Raw genomic sequence first — 16,059 nt, 5'->3', positions numbered from 1 at the left:
AATTGGAAAAACGGGTAACGGTTATATGTACCATCGGTGTACCGGGGTGTAATCCCAGAAAACGCAGACCGGTGCTCCTGCGGCGAAGCAAACAAACTGCGAGTCTCGGCCGAACGTATCAAGTCGTTGGAAGATTAGAGATGACTGTCCGGATAGGAATCGTAGCATCGCGAGTAGTTCGCGGTTCTCGCGAGTCTTCCAGCAATGCGACGTGATGCTGCCGATGCAGATGCAGATGCAGACGCGGCTATAATGCTCTTGTGCAGTTGCGGCCCGAGTTGCATTGGGTACAGGAACGGAGAGAACGCGCGGGCATGCGTATCTAACCGAGGACGAGGCCTAGGCGGTAAGTTAATTCGGGACACACTTACTAAAGGAATCGACGTTACTAAGAATGTGGAGTGGATTTGGTTCTATTTCTCGTACACTGCGGCCCAAACGGTCCGCTCACGCCGCTTTTTGCTCCTTTTCCTTCCTTTTATCTATTCTATTTTATCCTATCTCATTTTTAGTACGCCGTCGCAAGACGATTTCATTGCGTTGTACGGAAGGAATTCGATTTTTTCTATCACTTCGGAGAACCCGCGGTTCCCTGGATACCTGTTCGTTCCTTAACGAGAATGACGATGCCCTTCCACCCTCGATTTTTGAGTCACCTTTGAATAACTGATGTTGAAGCCGAAAATTTTGCAAATAAGCATCGATTATACGGCTGAGAGATGCTAGTTTTATCTCTATTTTGAGCTTGAAATTTGGAAAATGGTCCGTAATTGTTTAATTGTAGGTACTCGTTTTACTCGAAACGAAGTTTTTCAACACTTTTCGCACGATAACTTTGAGACTGTTCATGCTACTTTTATGATATTTAGTACACATTTTATTTTGCTACGTAGTTCTCACAGGATTTAAAACGATTCTAAATCCGAACTATAACTAGATTCTGTGGGTTGCAATTTAAAGACGTGCTGAAATTCTTAATTCATGCTACCACGTCTTTAATTTATAACTTACAATTTCCAGTTAGGACATGGATTATCTTATTGTTAGTTCCTGCAAATACTCCATATCAAAATACAATTTGTATGAAAATTCTTGAAAATCAAATTTATGGTTTCCATCAAGTTATCCCGTCAAAAGTTTGGAAGGACGCCATTTTGAGTGTAGTGAGTTTGGCAGTTACGGAGCATTTATCAAACTCCGAATTTCAAAACGAAGACCAAACTAGTATCTTTCAGAAATCCAATCCTTCGTAAGTTGAAAATCAAGCGCGAAGTTTTCTATTTGGTCTCATTATTAGTTTTTTCCTTACATCATAAAAAATTTGACTTTTTTGCTACATATGTTTATTCAAATTGAAGAGAATATTTGGATCGACTGATCACGAAAATTTTCAACATTCTCGTCACATCCACATTTTTTCACAAACCTTGCCGGATGTGATTTCGAATTGCATTCCTGCGCAAAAGTTATGCACATTCGTTATTAGTTCTTAACGCTTTCATTAATAAATTATGAATCGCAGAACAAATTTTATTATTATTTGAACACAGTAAGGCTGTTTTTTTTAAATAATTTTTCTAACGATTTGCTATACTACGATTGATCATTTTTTCTCTTTAATTGAACAAAATAACATCGATACAATATTTTAGGCTTTTTTGAGAATTTTTCACCCATCGAAATATTTCCAAGTAAACTGTTTTACGGTATAATTATGCTAACAAATTAGTGACGCGAGTTTTTAAACGCCCAAGAAGTTTCTAAGAAGAGGTAATCTATGCACAGTTTTCACGTGTCCTAAATATCCGAGTTTTTCGAGGAACACCGGCTTTCAGACCGATTAATGTGATTTTAAACATTGACCTAAACCTATGGTCAGCTATTGCGGCCTGCGAGTCTAATACTCTAATTAGCCTGAAACGCGGCTCCGTGTAAATTGAACACTCGTACACAACGTAAAATCTGCGCTCTTAATCCCTCTCTCCATTTGTAAACATGTCACTCCGTAAGCGCAGTAACGCGGAGTGATTGAAAGCAAGGAATGTTTGAATACCATACACGTATCGTGACGTATGATTTGATTACGTTCAAGTATTAATATTAATAGCCCGTATATATACTAATTGGCTTGTCAGAATATAGATGGCAGGAAGTAGTGCGCAATGAAATATTTCTCCAGGTTCTTCAACTCGGCGATAACATTAGTATAAGCAATTATGTCAGTTATACCTATACATATATCTTGGGAGATTTGTCTTATTAGCCCTAAGACCGCATCGCTTCATAGAATTAATAAAATTTCGGTAACTGCACCGCATTGGTTGCGTGATTCTAAAATCGACGTGTAGAGTAATGTTCATTAATGCCTTGGGCTTCCGGCTAACTTGTCTTCGGTCCGAAAAAAAACACAAGCTCGATTCCATACAAATTATGTCTTGCTAATGAACATTACTGTACATTCATAATTTCAAGCACTGCAGCTAATTTTTAAACTTATTTCTACGAGATTGGATATATCGATGTATGTGTAATAAGGAGAAAATTCCTATCATTCGTGTAAAATCGAAAAATTATCGCTGCCAAGGTTTCGGATAATTATTTGTTTTTTTTTGCCAACTTTTATTCAATTTAAGATTATAATCAAGCGCTACGTGAAAAATTCAATCCCTGATTACTTTGGTGTAAAATAGCAGTATCGTTGGTTGATTGTGTGATTATTTCATGTGACACGAGTATGTGACTAAATAAAAGTTGAAAAAAAAGGGTTGCTACCGTTTCACGAGCGGCTTAAAGTTATACCGAGCATTGTATTTAACTGATTAAGAAGAAATGAATGATGCAATTTGTAAGTTGTAATATAATACCGGTAACACGATACAAGCGATTCTGTTCCGCTAAATATAATAATAATAACGCGATTCCAGTTGTGTTTATAATAGAGAAGAAAATCGCCTGCATATTACACCACGTGTATAAGTATATGCGAAACAATATCGCCTGGTTATCAAGATTATTTCTTGCGTTGGAAATTTTTCCAATTTTTTTCCTCTAAGTACTAAGAGAAAAAAAAAAACTTTCGAAGAAGTAATAAAAACTTACCGCAATTCGTTGAGTATCGGCAGTAGCTTGAGACCTTCAACAATTACATATTTATATTAAAAACATGTTTGCCAAAGAGATAAGAGTAATGTAATGTATCGAAATTTCATCGATTAGAAACGTGGATGAAGTACTCGAAACACAAATCTGAGGACATTTCGGAAAAGGACATTACTGAAAAAAATGAAGGTTATAATTATCGATTACCGATAAACTCATTTCGTATTCGCACGCGATCTTTGAGTATCGGAGTGGAGATGATCAAGCAGTTGATGAAGGCAAGTAGTGCTGTTCGATAATCGCCACCTGTGGCATTCTGCAGCTCGTCCACAACAACGCGGAACCGATACCGTTCTCTCTTCAGTTCCTGTTTAATCAATGGTATAAAAATAAAAAAACGTAACCAATGCTAATCGGAATAAAAAAATAAATAAATCACATTACGCCAATCGATGCTGAGAAATTTGGATGAAAAGGAAATGCAATTTACCTGGTAAGTATGGAGAGTGTCGATCGTTCTCTGTCGTCCATCTTGACTGTAAACGCAAAGGGCAGACAGCAATTCCACAACTTGCTTCTTTACCGAAGTATTCGCCGTGTTCAATGCTACGTGAATAATAAATATATTACACATGTAAAGCGTATTCTTAATATTTGCGCGCTGATTAATGAGACCGTCTCTTTAGGCCTGAGCGGACGCTCAACTCATGTGAAACCCGAAGCGCAAGAATTCTCTTTTGGTAGTACGAACCCGATTTTGTTTACCGGAGTGTTTACGACTTGTTGCTACCGATTCTAATGCCGAGTTTATTGAACTTTTCGCGATAAGAGTGTTTGGCTTATCTTAGCTCGTTTAGCAATACCGAGACGTGAATATTTTTAATTCGTATACGCGTAATGTTTGATCCTTGACTTACCCGAGGCAAGTTTACTGCAGTAATCAGGATTTTCGACTATGTAGTCAAGACCGACGTGTGAATCCATCTTTACCGCCGATTCAGGGATGCCTCCTCACACCTGTAAACGCAAGCAAATTAGAAAAGATCAGACATTTGTCGGAGGCGAATCAAGAGTAAATATCATATGATCGAACGAGGCTATGTAAAGTACCAAAAATTATACTCTACCAATAGTCAATTTTAATTTAAAAATGGAAGCAGCAATGCAAACATATTCGGTTACGTGATTTTTGTACTGTCCTTTTCTTAGACATGTGAAGAATATTAAAATGATGTGTAAGTCGACATTTCCATAAACAGCTGTAATATATTTTACCAACGTTAAGTCTATATAACGAAGAATACGAAACCTCATCTCGGTCATGATGGCCAAATTTCTATTGATCGAGAAACGATGAAGCTACGATGGAATTATTGGATTTTTAGTACGTCTCTCACCATTTGTTACTATTCACCTCTGAAACAAAAATTTTCCACGAGAGAAGAACTCGTGAAAATTTCAAGTCGACATCCAACTCCATATTCCCAGAAAACTAAATGTGGTGGAAAAAAAAATGGGAGCTCGACGAAAAGCAAATGAATTATTTTTTCAATCTTAAACTATTTGTGAAAATTCTTGAAGAGAAAAATCAATTGTTTCAATTCCAAGAACTCCGTGTGACGAAGCTTTGGATTCCTTACAATGATTATTGTTGTACCCTAAGCCACAGCCTCGCATCACGAAGAGGCATTTTTGTGGCTTTTAACGTTCGTCGTATGAAAATGCTATTTATATTCACGAGTGGTCAACTTTTTGGCTAAACTGGTTTGCAAAAGAAGGAGATCTTCAGGGATCGTTTTCAAGATTCTACACGGGTTAACGATAATACCGTCTCATATTTTTCCAGCATCACACTAAGAAATGGAGCGGCTAATAATATTCATTTGAGCTTTGCAGAATCTATGCAAATAAATAAACAGGTATAATAAAATATGCTATATACCTGCGGATAAAATTTATTCACCGTACGGTTATCGTTTAATTTACATTTCACCGAGGTAAATTCCTACTCATCCGCTTCACTCAAGCCACAACGTATGACAAGAGCAGGAACATGAGCATGAGCACGGCAATTATTTGCTACGGATAAACTGTCAAGTGCAATGACGAACGTGCTCGACAAATGTCGTTGCAAATAAAACCAATTAATTAGCTCGACGTCAAAAGTGCAATCCGAGAATATGTAACGTGCGTTTAACATTAACTCACTGTTGCCGTCATTCAATAACTGAACACTTGCCTCTTTTTACTGTACTAAAGCGCTTTCAGCTTCGTGTGAATGTTGAAAAAATATATCGCATGTACCTGCGATAAGATGTTTATATTAATGGAAGAAATGATATTTTATCTTCTGGTTTTACTACCAATTTAGTGAATAAAAACTGGTTACGAACAAATGGATTGGCTGAAATTAACTGATCTTGTAAAATTCGTTTTTCAATCTTTTTTGATCGGTAGATATTTTATGCTGTGTCTAAGCTTTACAAAGCGCAGAATATGGCGCAGAGCTCAGGTTATTAGAATTCTGACTCAAGATCTCTTCAGCATAATTCTACTCACGGTCGCCCACATTGTGCGAGTGAGCCAAGCACGGCGGGCATCGGCAGGTCAAAATCAAATCTTGAAGAGAAATACGAAAATAAATTACCACAGCCGATGCCATTAACATCACAAACATGTTTTTTTCGCAGAAACGAATTTTTTGCACGTTACTTAAAGGAGGATCAAGTCCCAGAATACAGAAGATCGAAAATTGTACTATTCTCGTTGCAAAAAGTGGACCGAAAATCGCAACAGCGGGTGAAAAAATGTTATTGAATCCCGGTTTCGGACACCATTTTTTCCTTATTTTCGTACAATTTATTCACATTGTGAACCTAAACAAACTTTGAATGATGAACAAATTTTTATGAAACACTGGAAACAAACCTTGCAATTGCGGTTACGGAATTTAACCTCATAGCAAAAATAAAATTCAAAATCTTCTAAGCCTCAAATCGATCATTTCGTTGCTAACTACTGAGAGACGTAAAATAATAAGCGCATCCTGTTAATATTAGTGAATAATAAGAAGAACTGACACGTATATATACAATTATTTATTATTGACGACGTGCGAAACACACTAGCTTTGTGCATGTCGGTTCGACAATTAATATAGACTAAAGATTAGCGAATTTTAGCTCAAGGTTATAGCTCGGTGCCCCGTGGCTAGAGATTCAAGGAGAGAAAGACGGAGAGCGCTAGAAAGACAAGAAGTACAAGGCATGAGCCACGCATGTCTGACATCTTTGCGTTGCGAATTAAAGTTCAGCAGGTCTGCAATCAAACACGAGATTCCTTCATACCGCAGCTGCAAAACTATCTTAACCTGCAGGTGCGACAATAAATTATGATGTCACTATTTGTGCGAATCAGAATTCCTGCAGGACTTTGTTACATCTAACTATAAAAGTTTAAACCGAATATTTTCAAACACAGTTCGAACACTTGGCGAAGTAAAAATTGGTAGGGGATAATCGAGGGATTTTTTCGAAACCTGTAAAAGGAATGGAGACAGATTAAAACCACGAAAAGAACCACCTCGAGGCATTGGCGAATTGCGAATTGAGCCGCGTTGTAATTAAGCTGCCTTGAGATAAAAAGTATCGCCGAATAATGATGCAGGTTCCAGGATGACCGCAGGATTCCGCAGGATGTAGGGTAGGTACTACATGCGGCATAAGACACTTATTAACGTAAGTGTTTCAATGTTACGTATGATATTACCATAAATGGTAAGTATACTCGGCGCAATGCTACTTTTCAAGAGAACACGATTGCGTCACTTACCGCTCGCACGAGTCAGTGGTTAAAAATAGAATACATATATGCGTGTGTGTGTGTGTATATAATTATATATATATACATGTATATATATATTGTATATATATGTTACAATGTCCAACGAATTGTATCGACGGTTGGGTTTTTTCTCATTCATGGTATTTTTGACTTATGGTGGAAAGAAAACGAAAAAAAGCTCGTTATGTTGGACCAAAACCGGATCCGATGCCAAAACGTTGAGAAATCTATGTTGATTTTAGCATGTGGTTGCTGATGGTCCGAAGTCGAATGTAAAAGTGTGAGTAATGGGGGAAAATTTTGAAGGTCTGAAACAATCGAAATTTTCGATGAAATTCACGAATTGACATTTAAATCGTATCGCGATATTTACAGATTTCTGCTAAGTATATAGTATGGCGGTACATTAGGATAAATTTAAACGTTAAGACTAAGATCAACATTTTAATGTGGTAATTTGAACGTAAAAATGTTCGCACGCATACGTAATGTTTAACATTTCGAAAAAAAGATAAAAAAAAAAAAAACTCAAACGGTGCGTTAGTCATGTCTTTACTAAGTGCAGGTCAGTCATTAAGCAAATTATATAATCTCCAATTCATTACGACGATGTATTTGTTTACAAAATGTACCACTAGTTACTGTAATTATGCATTCTCGCTGACAGATTAACAGATGATGATACCAACTGGGTATATACTCATTTAAATAATAATTTCACTGTGTAGAAAAAGCAGATGGTAACAAGGTTGCAAATCATAAGTGTCAACAGAGAGAAAGAGAGTGTTTATATGTGAGTTTAAAGATCACATTATATAAGCGTGGTTTATAATATTAAACTTAATTATATTATACACCTATTAGGCCAGAAAAACGTTAACGAAGTTAAACGGCTGAAGAGGTTTTATTATAATACAAAATTCCTCGTACAAGTTAAACTCGCCTGCTGCATACTCATGTTGGAGATTGTTTTTTTACGTACATATATATTATAAACAGGTTTCGTAAGGTGTGATCAATTTTAATTCCAATCCCGCTTCTTTATTAACGACATTTTCAAATAAACACTTATATTCAAACGGCTCGCTCCTAGACTGTAAACGGCTTTTGGTCAAAGGCGGAAAACAATTTGTCGAAACAAAATTTTCTGTATAACAATTATTTGCGACACCTGCACACAGCGGGAGATCATCAATAGACTAAAGGTTGAATTCATGTCTGGATTATGATAATAACCGTGAGCACATTGTCACGGTGCGAAGAGACTGGTAAAAAATTTGAATATCCGAAAGGACAGACTCTAACGCGATTTGAATCACGTATGAAAAAGTCGTAAGAGTAAAAATATGCAGTAAAATCGGTGCTCAACATATTACAATTATAAATTATGCGCGATGCTGTAACGCGTAATCGATTCATAAATTGTTTCCTTTGATTTTTTCTTTTTCTTCGTCTTGTTCAATCGTGAACACTTCTTTCAAAGGGGCGAGATAAAATCTCACTGGCTAATGATCAATTCAAATTTTCTCGTCACACGAGTATTTCAGTCCTTCCGATTCGAGACAGCCTTTGCTGACGAGTAGGTCGTACCTTTCACTGAGCAAACACTCTCGGTAGTCAGAGCGTTGCGTCTGCGACACGTGTAAATATCAAAAAAAAAACATTTTTTTTTTTTAAACCTTACAATTTAACAACAAATTTGGAGTTTAATTGCGCTACGAGAAATACTTTTATACAAAACAACTTGCCGTTTGAACTTATACACTTGAAATAAAAAATGACAAGCCATATTCGTGTATTTCAACCGATGCTCGTAATACATTACAAAAATAATCTTGCAGCGGAGAAAAATGAAAGAAATTCCAAGCATCGGTGTGAACCATTGAATAATTATTTAGATTATACAAATATCTTGGAGATAAATAGCGTAGGCCGGCTAATACAGACTGTCTGTAGTTCCGTGAAAATAGCTTATGAAATGTTCGACAGGTGAATTGAAACGTTGACACAAAATCAACATGGCCGTCGTTGATACGCTTGGAATTCTATTCCGGCGATGACATCATTTTCAGCACTTGTTACATGTACAGTATTATTCCACGACGAATACCACGATGGCAAGGATAGTTTCGATTCCGTTTCATCTTCCACAGAAGCCCAGTAACTGAAACCTCAGCATGTAAGGTGCGTTGTAATTATACGCTCATCAGCGCCACCTACAATCGCAGTAGGAACTTGAGGCACCATAAACCCACATTTCTCTTGGCTTTTCGTAACTTAAGATACGTTGCAATTATTTAATTAATCAGAGAATATAAAAAAGAGTAAAAATTTACTACGAACGAATATGGTAGATATATATTAACGTTAAAACGAGCATAAAAGAAATGAACAATTATGAAACATTGTGTAATGCGAATGATTCTGAGAAGTCTTTTCTCGAATTTGCCTTCCGAGATCCCTTCTAACTTCGCGAATTCCTGCGTTGTTTGTCCATTTCTTCTTTGTTACAATACGATAATCCCTCGGACTTTTTCGAAGGAAACCCGCTATAGCAAACAACGGTCATTGATGTTGGAGGACTAACAGCTAATCGTAGGCAGTAGATATATGGCGCCAGTGTGGTTGGAGACAACCATATCTGGTACCTTGTCGACCTCGCTTATCTTCTTTCCTGTCTCACTCTCTCGCGACTCGCCATTCGTTTCTCCGTTCTTCAATATTCATGGGCCTATTTAGAAACCAGGGCTCACTCCGAGTTCGTTGCCGAACTTACCTCGAAACTTGTGCCACTGAAGTCTAACCGAAACCTGTTAAAAAACCGTTTCTTTCTCCTTCGTTTTCAACTCAAGTCGAAATCGGTATGGCTGAAAATTAACCCATGCTTTGCCAATTTGTCTGTTGGTGACGATTGTTAAATTAAAAAAAGGCTCCACGAATTGCGCTTCATATGTTTTCAATCATGCTCAATGTCAACGAGAAAAAGTAACCTAGGTATTATTATATCAGCATTGCGCTCAAGGGTTTGTGTTTCAAGTTTTTGGCGCGAGGTGACTCATAGACAAAGTCTTGTACCATAAAAAAAAAAAAAAGTTAATCAGTTGGATCGTAAGAACGTCCAAATATGGCCAGTTTATAAATAATCAATTATCCTTCTGATTGCAGTCCCTCGAGTTGAGCGTCCACCGGAAATAGGTGAAATTTTTTAAAATACGTTACAATGATTCACACACAGGTAGATATTATGACCTGCGCCTTAAAAATACGAGTTTACGTAATCGGGTTAGAAGCGTCACAAGTAGTTATACGCAAATTTTCAGTTCCATTGGGTTCAAAAGTTCATTTGTTTACCAGGAATTCTCAAATTGGTAATTTGACACAACGAGTATTGAATGTGTCAAAGTATAAAAACGAACGATATTGATTTTTTAAACTCTGTCATTCACCCGAAGTCCATATTTGCAGATCGCGCCCCTAGTGTCTTTAACGTTCAAAGCATATTCGGACCTTAACAAACAGAACAATAGAATTATGCTACGTTGCGAAATATCGGCAACCTCGATTGCCAAGGTAAAATTTACCATCATTTCGATCATCAAAGTACCGCTTTCTAAGATGACTAATTTTTTTTTTTTTTTTTTCTTAAGAACGAATTTATCGGGAGGGGGGGATTTACAACAAACTTGACTTTCATACCACTGAAATATTGTAAATCAGGTATTTTGAATAAAATATTTATACAGGCATTAATAGACCATTATTTTACTACCCACTTAATTATTTTACCGATCACAAACGAAAGGTTTAATTAATCGAACAGCTTTAGATTTTGACCATCAAATTTCTCTGGCATGAGTTGTAGTTGCTGTAAGCGATAGAAGAGTATAATTACTTAATAGCAGACACGTAATTAGTTCACGGTTACTAGCCAGGAGAAAGATTTTCTAACGTTCACAGCCTTAGCCTAGAATACCTACTCGGAACACCATCGGAATATGAAATAGCACAAGAGGAAATCGAAATAAAATAGAGATAAAATCGCACCAGCCGCAGGAATCCTTCGATAAATCTGTAATTTGAATTACCGCTAAGATGAAGAAAAAGAAAACCTTCGCTAGCTCAAGATAAGCATATTTCGTTACGCCTGTTCTCGGGGGTAATCAGAGGATAAGATGAGAGAATGGGATGGGATGGATTTGAAAAAACATTTCCCCGTATCGAAGCCCGTACCTCGCGGAGTCGGTTACTCATACGCAACGCCACATTTGGCACCTTTATTCAACGTCCTGGATCGCTACCTTTCAGAATTTCAAGGTACACTTGCTCATGTATGGGCATCGTTGACCTGGCTTAAGGTAACCGTAGTTATCAGATACTCTCTACTGCAGTATTCTGCGCTATACTTATTATACCCATACACGATACACTCGACGCTCGTTCGAGTCACTCTCTCGCATGTGAATCATACAACGTTACAGTAAAAAAAAAAAAAAGGAAAAAAGGAAAAAAACATCATTTGCAAAATCTCCAACGATGCAACTTCGACTAACAATAATAGTGAATATTAATTAAACAACGTATCTAATATTCGATAGAAGTGAATCTAAGCACGTTTGAATAACTCAGACTAAGATATTAACAATTTGAGGAAAGGTTTTATAGCCAGAACGTTCAAAATTATTAGACTCTAGGGTTTTTCATCAGATTGTAATCTTTTTGGGCTTATTTTGGTCACTGACCAGATTTCTATATCTATACATCTGACATTATTCAATCTTACTTCCACAAATCTATTTTTATACACTCTGGAGGTAACTGTTTGTAACATTTTTTCGTAGGTAATATCTAGAGATCTCTATGGTTAACAAAATAAGTCCACAACATTAGAATCGTATAAAGAACGCCAAAGTTCAAACATTTTGACCATTCATGGTAAATTTATATAAATTGACTCCGAGATGTTTGAAATCCTTTTTCTTTCCTTCCTCCATTTACGAATAAAAGATTTGGGGACACGAAATTTGAAATTTCTTACCTCTGGGTGTGACGTCAATGGTAATTTAGTCTTGGCCAACGCTATCGACCAGCTGTCAGAAGTCATTGGCTAAAGCGAGGAAATTCGTAAGAGTTCATCAGCACGTATTGTGAACCAAGAAAAAAAGATATGTCCATACATAGTTATAGCAATAGACGCTAACCGGAACATTTGGACCGTTTAGTTCTCGTCTAAAATACCGAAACGTCATTTGTCTCAACGGCTATTTAAAATTTGAATAATTCTCCTCGGTCGGTAATACGGACGTATATAAGCGGGTTACGTATTACGTACTTCAGACGATTCGTTGAACAACTATACAGCACACATTAACGGAACCTTCTATCCCAGCTGTTTTCTTTCTCAATCAATTAAAATCCACACATGTATACACACATATCCCTGTATATATTGTCAATTGTCTTTTATTGATTAATTAAATTACGAAGCAGTTTCGCCTCCTGACGCTCTTTGAAAATGAAACGTAACGTTTAATAATAACACAGCAAACAAAAGACTCCCAAGATTTAATTGACGTTAACAATACCCACTGTATAACAATTTGTATGTACAATGAAGAATAGGTAAATGATCGGCTGGAACCGGAGATTGGTGAAAGAAATAATAATAAGAAAAAAAAAAAAAAAAAGGTGAAAAAAAAAACCGTTACTATATAGTCTAAGCACGTGCTTCAATCGCCCGCATATAACGTACGACGTATATAGATATAAGAAATACTTACTAGCTGACCACAAGCACACGAGTCTACCTCCGACTCTTTTATAATTAATATCATTTTCATCATTCATCGCACTGCCTGCCGTACGGACTTCTTTCTTTACACGGATTAACCTACGGCCTTTTGTACTCCTACGCGCCTGTGTACGCAAAACGATTATTAATTACACGGTATTATAGTTTTTTCTAATCGTTATGCCCTTTTTTTTCCCCTCTTTTTTTAATTCTTATACCAATACGACGATAATTTCGCAATTAAACATATCAGTGATGTTTGTTCTTCGCTTGGAGCAGTTCAAGATTGTATTATACAAAATTCGCGCTAATGGCTCAATTAAGCAACAAAATATCTCGATCCGAAGATTTTACCTGCAGGCATGAAAATAAAAGATATAATTAAAGAACAAATAATATCATCATATATCAAATGTAGACATGTTATTCCATCGCAGGTTTCCAATTAATCGACTTAAGGGAACCGGTATTATAATTACTCAACTTTGGCTAATGATATTTTCCCAAATTCAAGCAAGTTGTGATTATTTTTTGTGAAAAAAAAAAAAAAAAAATCGATGTCTCCGACCAATGAAACGACACAATGGCATATTTATGCATCGACTATATAGTTGTAAAAAAATTAGCTAATTTATATGACAGTTACAGTAAACTGTTTAACAAATCCATTTATAATCTTTTGACTAAAATCACGATGTTTTTTCTACTCCTCAATCTTATATAATCTATAGTCCATTTTCATTTGTCTCCTGCTAGAAAGCTGGACGCCCTGACCACCAAACTCAGACTAATTATGAATTTGTTAATATAATAAATGGTTATTACAACGGGAATTGCGTGGCTAATAAAATTAAAGTTTTCTATGCCGAAGCTGTTCTCCGACCACGCAATACAGTCGAAGAACTTGGCGACTGACTGCAACAGGTAAGAAAGTCATTTCTACCGCCCATTCTGCCCACCTGAATTTTTCATTAACAGGATTTACACTGCCTACGTAAGTTCCCTAATAACAAAAGAAATACCAGAGGGATCGCTTTGCCGAGTTGTCCCCGTTGTTTCTACGTTATATTATTCACGTCATGATTGCACAGAGTGAAATTTCCAGTTGCGGTTGCTTGCAAGGTTCTTAGCTACGCTAATTTTTCACCATAATCGAGAAACATAATTCTCGGTACAAAATGAGGATTAGTTTTATCGCTGTATCGAAAAAATCTAGCACTTATTGATATATTCTTTTTAATTATGGTCACACGTATATTAATTTTCCAGTTGAAAATATTGCGATAAATTGATAATTGGTGCGACAATAAATCGATGTAGAGGCCTTCTTTGACTGAAAAATTAAGTCAATCGAACAAACAGATTTAATTTAGTAACAAGCAGGAGGTCCAGTATTGACTATTATAATCACAATACTTAATTTTACCACATTTTTTCATTTCATTTGTACACGCGATTGACTACAAATTTTCTAGTAACAACAAAAACTGACATTTTTCTCAGTGCAAATAATAAATTCCGATTGCCGTTCGAATTAATCGTTGTAATATTTTCTCTATATTTTACCGTGTGAAAAAATTCGTATCGCGGCATAACCGTGGAATAAAAATACTCGCAAGGCGCGAGTATATACTTTTAAAACACACAAGTAGCTAGGTATAACCGCGATTACCATTTATAAATAATATCCCCCCACTAGAAAATAATAATGCAATAAATTATAGAAATATTAATTAAAACGTTTCTTGGCCTCGTTTTGTCTTACGTACCGTGTCGCAACCGCTTGCGTCCTACTGCAATTTTTTTTCACATTTCCTTTTCAATTATTATCAGTTCTCATTTATCTGCATAACTTATGTATTACCTGCAGATATAACTGAACCTGAAGTGACGGATATGAAGCAAATTACGAACATTTGTATTAGAAATTTGAAAAAAAAAAATAAAGAAAATAAAAAATTAAAATAAATATAATCTAGGTCCGTATAGAAACCCAATCACAATTTTTTTTCTCGTTGTGACTCCTTGATTTTTTCAAGCTCTCTAAGCGTTATATCGGCAGCAAGGAAACGTAACCGATTATGAATGAAGAAAATTTACATACCTAATCGGGAGGAAAAAAACTCATCTACACACCCTTCGCCCTTGCGTCTCTTTTGTCACTGCACGTATCGAGCCATCGCGAGGCCTTCTCAAGAACGCGGTATAATCTGTAAGACTTTGATTTGAATGGTCTTTCTGCGTGCCTGCTGCACAGCACGCAAGCCCCTCGGAGGTTTCTTTAAGTAGATGAATCACTGACGATTATCTCGGGAGGGAAAAAAAACTCTCACAGAAACTCTATCTCTGGCTTGGTTCTGTAAGTCGGGACGGACTGAGAGACGAGTCGCGTCATTTTTTCTGTCGCCTTCTATCCGCAACTCCCGTTTTCTTTTATTTTTTGTTTTGTTTTTTAAATACCATATTTTCATGATTTTAAATCTGAAGCTATAATTATTTCAACCGTCCGACAAAACTAAAACGTTTCTTAAAAATTCTAGACTCGAATAAAACACTGTGAAAAAATTGAAAAATCGTAATCGTTGTCAATTAGGTTTATCGACATTTTACGAAAGTCACGATCTACTTATTTGAGCATAAAATCTCCGTTGCACTTGGTATTCAGTATTTTGAACTATCGGATTCATTTGTTTATTCAAAACTAACTGGAGAAATTTACTTTTTTTCAATTATGTGCAATTTCGTTTCTATAAAATTGTCACAGCTTGGTGATTTAAAGTGAGGTAAATACGTAACCCGGTGTAAGACGACACGTGGCACGAGTATGGTAAAATTAAGTAATTCATTAAAATTTGATAGATTGCGTGCGTTCGATACTTAAAAATAGCTCCGATTTCAAACATGTGTGCATCTAATAACTTTGTAGGATTTAAGTTGATAAACCTCACTACCGGTTTGATTTTCTCACGTTTCTGTATTTTTTTAATTTTTTGAACGGACTGTATAAGCACGTGAACGTCCTTAAAACAAGACGCAGTCTGCTTATCGTTTTCTTTATTGAATAATACGTAAAAAGAGGCAAATTTTTTTTACGACACGTTGCGTAGATAACTTCACGAAAGAACGTTCTGAAGACATACTCGAAAAGACAACGCTTGAACAATCTTGAAAGTTTCACCAAAAAATGTTAATTTATTTGTCGAAACGCACCTCTTCGTTACTTTGAAAAAATGATGAAGACTTTATATGGATTAGTAAAAACGTTCACTTGCCTAATATCGGGGTATACTTTGGTCTACAATTAAGATATGCAGACAAAACTGCAATGG

At 36.3% G+C, this 16,059-nt stretch overlaps 1 protein-coding gene across 2 annotated transcripts in view; it reads right to left on the bottom strand.

Annotated features, from left to right (window-relative positions):
* Window positions 1-16,059, bottom strand: part of LOC124181389 — a 32,911-nt gene that overhangs the window by 10,632 nt on the left and 6,220 nt on the right. For both annotated transcript variants that reach the window (XM_046567918.1, XM_046567920.1), the window contains exons 2-5: window positions 4,017-4,116; window positions 3,590-3,705; window positions 3,307-3,466; window positions 3,100-3,133 (exon numbers count right to left, since the gene is read on the bottom strand). In XM_046567918.1, the coding sequence (XP_046423874.1) occupies window positions 3,100-3,133; window positions 3,307-3,466; window positions 3,590-3,705; window positions 4,017-4,083 (377 nt within the window). In that variant the 5' untranslated portion in view covers window positions 4,084-4,116. The remainder of the gene's footprint in view (window positions 1-3,099; window positions 3,134-3,306; window positions 3,467-3,589; window positions 3,706-4,016; window positions 4,117-16,059) is intronic.

Source organism: Neodiprion fabricii, chromosome 4, assembly GCF_021155785.1.
Source record: "Neodiprion fabricii isolate iyNeoFabr1 chromosome 4, iyNeoFabr1.1, whole genome shotgun sequence".
NCBI classification, from domain to species: domain Eukaryota; kingdom Metazoa; phylum Arthropoda; class Insecta; order Hymenoptera; family Diprionidae; genus Neodiprion; species Neodiprion fabricii.
This window is presented reverse-complemented; position numbering and strand designations above follow the sequence as displayed.